Source organism: Callorhinus ursinus, unplaced genomic scaffold (assembly GCF_003265705.2).
Source record: "Callorhinus ursinus isolate GAN/ISIS: 27379988/994484 unplaced genomic scaffold, GSC_fseal_2.0 scaffold11, whole genome shotgun sequence".
NCBI lineage: Eukaryota > Metazoa > Chordata > Mammalia > Carnivora > Otariidae > Callorhinus > Callorhinus ursinus.
The window spans coordinates 50,329,662-50,334,079 of record NW_027397073.1 but is presented as its reverse complement, the minus strand read 5'-3'; the positions used below and the strand labels follow the sequence as shown (position 1 = coordinate 50,334,079).

Genomic DNA, 4,418 nt, shown 5'->3' with positions numbered 1-4,418 from the left:
TCCTCCTAATTCAGGAGTACCCTCGGTCACTCAGCTAATAGGACCAACAGTCCTATTAATCACCATGTGCTCTCCACCATTTTCCTCCTCTTTTGATCCTGCCCTGGCACAGGCAATGGCGCCTTCTGTGACAGCTAGTTCCTCCACTGAAGCTGTTGACAGCACCAGCACTGTTCAGTGAGGCTACCGCATATAGACCACCTCTAAAATCCACCAGAGACGCCCATGCCCTTGTCCTTGCATCACTCTGGCCCACTGCTGCTGGCCCACTGCTCTGCTGGCCCACTGCTCTGCTCAAGCCTCAGCATTTGCTCTGGGCTTTATCCAGTGAGCTCCAAAAGTAAAGAGAAGTAAACTATTCATTGCCATTTTCTTTACAGAGGCAATATTTCTATAAGCTCATTACTGAAATTTTGGTAAAAGGATTCTAAATCTTATTTGTGGCTCCCTAACCTCTGTGTGAGAACCCAAACCCATGGAGGTTAAAATAGAAGCCAAATGAGTCTCAGATAGCTCTTCTTTCCTCAGAAAAGCCTTTCTCACCTGAGGCTTCACAGGCCTTGATAATCTGCCTTTAGAATTTTGCCCCATGCAAGGGCATCTGGGTGGCTCAGTCAGTTAAGCATCTGCCTTCAGCTCAGGTCATGATCTCAGGGTCCTGGGACTGAGCCCTGCATTGGGCTCCCTGCTCAGCGGGGAGTCTGCTTCTGCCTCTCACTTTCCTCTGTGCTCTCTCTCTCTAATAAATAGGTAGAATCTTAAAAAAAAAAATTGCCTCATGCAAATAGATACCGAACTACTCCACCTTTCAGTCTGAAACTTCTTCCATGCCTCTTTGTGTCCACCATGTGTAGCACATGCCTGGCACATAAATGTGTGCCCAACAAATGTCTACTAAATGAATGAATAAGAAAATGTTTTCCAAAATGAAAAATTAAGATGGTTGCATTTCTCAAAATAAGTTATACAAATGGCAATAAGCACATGAAAAGATTGTCAATATCATTAGTCATCAGGGAAATGAACACGAAAACCACAGTGAGAAACTACGCCACAAGGGTGACTGTGATTAAAAAGAGGAAACAATAGCAAGTGTTGGCAAGTATATGGGGAAACTGGAATCCTCATATGCTGCTCATGGGAATGGTACCACATCTTACTATGGAAAATGGTACCACATCTTTTTTTTTTTTTTCAGCAATAAAGGTTTATTTTTTTTTTACATAACAAGGCTTCACAGAGACAGTTCCAGAATTGGCCTGGTAATTCTGGGTCAGCTTCTCTGAGGTCCTCGGTTTTCTCCTTTTGGTTCCAACAAGGCTACAACAGCTCCAGGCATTATGTTCTCATAGGAGAATGTTTAAAAGCAGATGAGAGGAGATGGAGTCTTCCTGATAGATCTGTCTCTTCTGAATGAGAAAAATCTGTCCCAGAAGCCCCTACAGATCCCTGGAACATACTGGCCTTACCCTGGAACATAGGAGCCATCCTGAGCTGCAGAAGATGCTAAAAAGTTAGCATCTGATATCTTCAGAGTCTAAGGCAAGACACAGATGCTGCCAGTAGGAAGGGGAATTGGGTATGGCTGCCATGTAGGCAACCGGCCCCTTCTGTTTGTGACAAAAGTGATGAAAGATAATCTAAAACAACATAGAAATTGAGAAGTATTACCTTAAATTTTGTTTATTCTTGGGTCAGGAAGAAATAAAAACAGATTATTTTAAGATAATCACTTTCTAATTTCATTATTTTCGCTTTTTATTTTGTACCTTTGTTCTTTCATCACCTCAGTGTTTGGTATTGTCTTTTCTGGCTTCTTGAATAGTACATTTAATATATTTGAGAATAATCTTTCAGGTTTTCATGCTTTGCATGCATTTAAAAGCCATAAAAATTCTTCTGAGTAACTTTAGCCACATCCTGCAACTCCTGGAATGTAAATCTCTCAATTGTCATTCTTTTCATTACCATGCATGATAATTTGCATAATTTATTATTAACCCAAGAGTAATGGGGTACTGGCTGGCTTAGTCAGTAGAGCATATGACTTTTGATCTTAGGGTCAAGAGTTTGAGACCCACACTGGGTGTGGTGCCTATTTAAAAAAAAAAAAAAAGTTGAACCGAAGAGTAATTTGGCTGGTTTTTTGTTTTTTGTTTTCAATTGCCAAGAAAATTAAAACTTCTGGCTGTTGTTAAAATTATTACAGTGTGGTTAGAAAATGTGATCCTGTAATATGTTAGAGACAATTTTTTTTCCCAAACTTTCCTTGCTTCTTCAGTAATTATGGTCTAAACAATTTATATCTGTAAAATTTTTCATTATTAATCTTATGACCCGGGATAAAGGATAGCTTGAATGAAGGCATTCCCATTTGCATTACATTCTTCAAGTTTTTCTGCAAAATATAAGAAGTTGGGACTAGCCTAAGCTAATGGGCTCTCCCCATTATTTCCATTGATATGGTTGCTTGCTAACATAAATTCTCTGATGATTAATAAAGGATAAGTGCTAATGGAAGGCTTTTCTACATTTATTATGTTCACTTGTGTTTCTTTATTATGCATTCTCTGGTGTTGAACAGTAGCTGAATCATGATGTAAAGTCCTCCCACATTCCTTATATTTACAAGACTTTTCCTCAGTATGAATTACCTGATGCTGAATCAGTTGTGAGCAATGACTGAAGGCCTTTCGACATTCCTTACATTCATATGGTTTCTCACCTGTATGAATTCTATAATGTACAGTAAGATGTGAGACCCGTTTGAAAGCCCTACCGCAAACCCTACATTGGTAGGGTTTCTCTCCAGTGTGAATTCTCTGATGTTGCTTAAGCTGTGAGCTCACCCTAAAGGCCTTCCCACATGCCTTGCATTCATAGGGTTTCTCACCAGTATGGATTCTCTGATGTCTAATAAGAGTTGAGCCTTGATTAAAGGCCTTCCCACATTCCTTACATTCATAGAGTTTCTTGCCCGTATGAATAGTCTGATGTTGAATCAACTGAGACCGATGACTAAAGGTCTTCCCACATTCCTTGCATGCATAGGGTTTTTCACCAGTATGAATTCTATAATGTACTTTAAGATGTGAGATCCTATTGAAGGCCTTGCCACGTTCCTTACATTGATAGGGTTTCTCACCAGTATGAATTCGTTGATGTTCAATCAGCTGTGAACTTCGACTAAAGGCCTTTGCACAATCCTTACATTCATAAGGTTTCTCACCAGTATGAACCCTCTGATGTTGTATGAAATTTGAACCAGAATTGAAGGCCCTTCCACATTCGTTACATTCATAGGGTTTCTTGCCAGAATGAATATTCTCATGTTGAATTAGTCGTGAGCCATACTTAAAGGCCTTGCCACATTCCTTACATTTATAGGGTTTCTCATTAGCATGAATTCTTTGATGATTAATAAGGAAGTCCTCCTGCCAGAAGTCTTTTCTACATTCGTTATATTCATAGGGTTTTTCTCCACGATGAGTTTTCTGATAAAAAGGAAATGATCCTTGTTGGTTTAAAGTGGCTATTTCTTCATGATTGATTATCATTTGACTCAAACGTCCATCTGGATTTCCCTGTTGTTTGTCAAATTGGCTTCTATATTCCCAATCATCTTGGAACCTTGAGCACTCAAGACCGTAACTTGTGAGGCTTTCCATTATCTCCCACTGTGGCGACTGTATTTCATAAATATGTTGCTCTGGAGAGGATACCTTGGTATCATACCTGGACTCCAGCACTGGACACAGGCCTCCTCTGGACATTTTCTCTACCACCCAGGGCTCTTTGCCTTGCTCCAGGAAGGAGATCACATCAGGTTTGGCGATGGCAAGACCCAGTGAGACCAGGTTGCTATAGGTCTCCAACATCACGTCTCTGTACAAATCCCTCTGAGCGGGTGCAAGCTGTTCCCATTCTTCTTGGGAGAAGACTATGGCCACATCCCTGAACAAGTCTGACTCAAGGGACATGACTTTTAGAATTTCATGGGCTGATGGGTCCTCCTCCAGGTTCCTCTCTTGGGGAAGGGCAGAGTCCTGAGATGGCCGAGCTGCCGCGTCCTCGGGTTCAGGTGCCCCCGTGGCCGCGCTCCCCGCAGCCCCGGGTGCGTTTCCTCCCCGGTATCGGCGGACCCGCCGCCAGGAGCCGGAAGATGGCGCCGAAAATGGTACCACATCTTACTATGGAAAACAGTTTGGCAGTTCCTCAAAAAGTTAAACATAAAACTACCACATAACCCAGCAATTCCACTCCTAGATATATACCCAAGGGAACTGAAAACATACATATATACAAAAACTTACAGTACCCTAATGTTCATAGTGGCATTATTCATAATAGTGCAAAGGTAGAAACAATCCAAATATCCATCTACTGATAAATAGATAAACAAAATATAGTACAGTCCA

The 4,418-nt window shown here is 41.2% G+C and overlaps 1 protein-coding gene across 1 annotated transcript; it reads right to left on the bottom strand.

Annotated features, from left to right (window-relative positions):
* Positions 1-1,199: 1,199 nt before the first annotated feature.
* Positions 1,200-4,156, bottom strand: LOC112835288 (uncharacterized). Its single transcript, XM_073898454.1, has one exon. It carries the CDS (start codon positions 3,978-3,980, stop codon positions 2,427-2,429), a length of 1,554 nt encoding a protein of 517 aa, XP_073754555.1. The 5' UTR covers positions 3,981-4,156; the 3' UTR covers positions 1,200-2,426.
* Between the last annotated feature and the right edge of the window lie 262 nt (positions 4,157-4,418).

What these genes read in the sequence shown, in the direction of transcription:
- LOC112835288 (XM_073898454.1), bottom strand. Translation starts at nt 3,980, where the DNA reads ATGTCCCTTGAGTCAGACTTGTTCAGGGATGTGGCCATAGTCTTCTCC.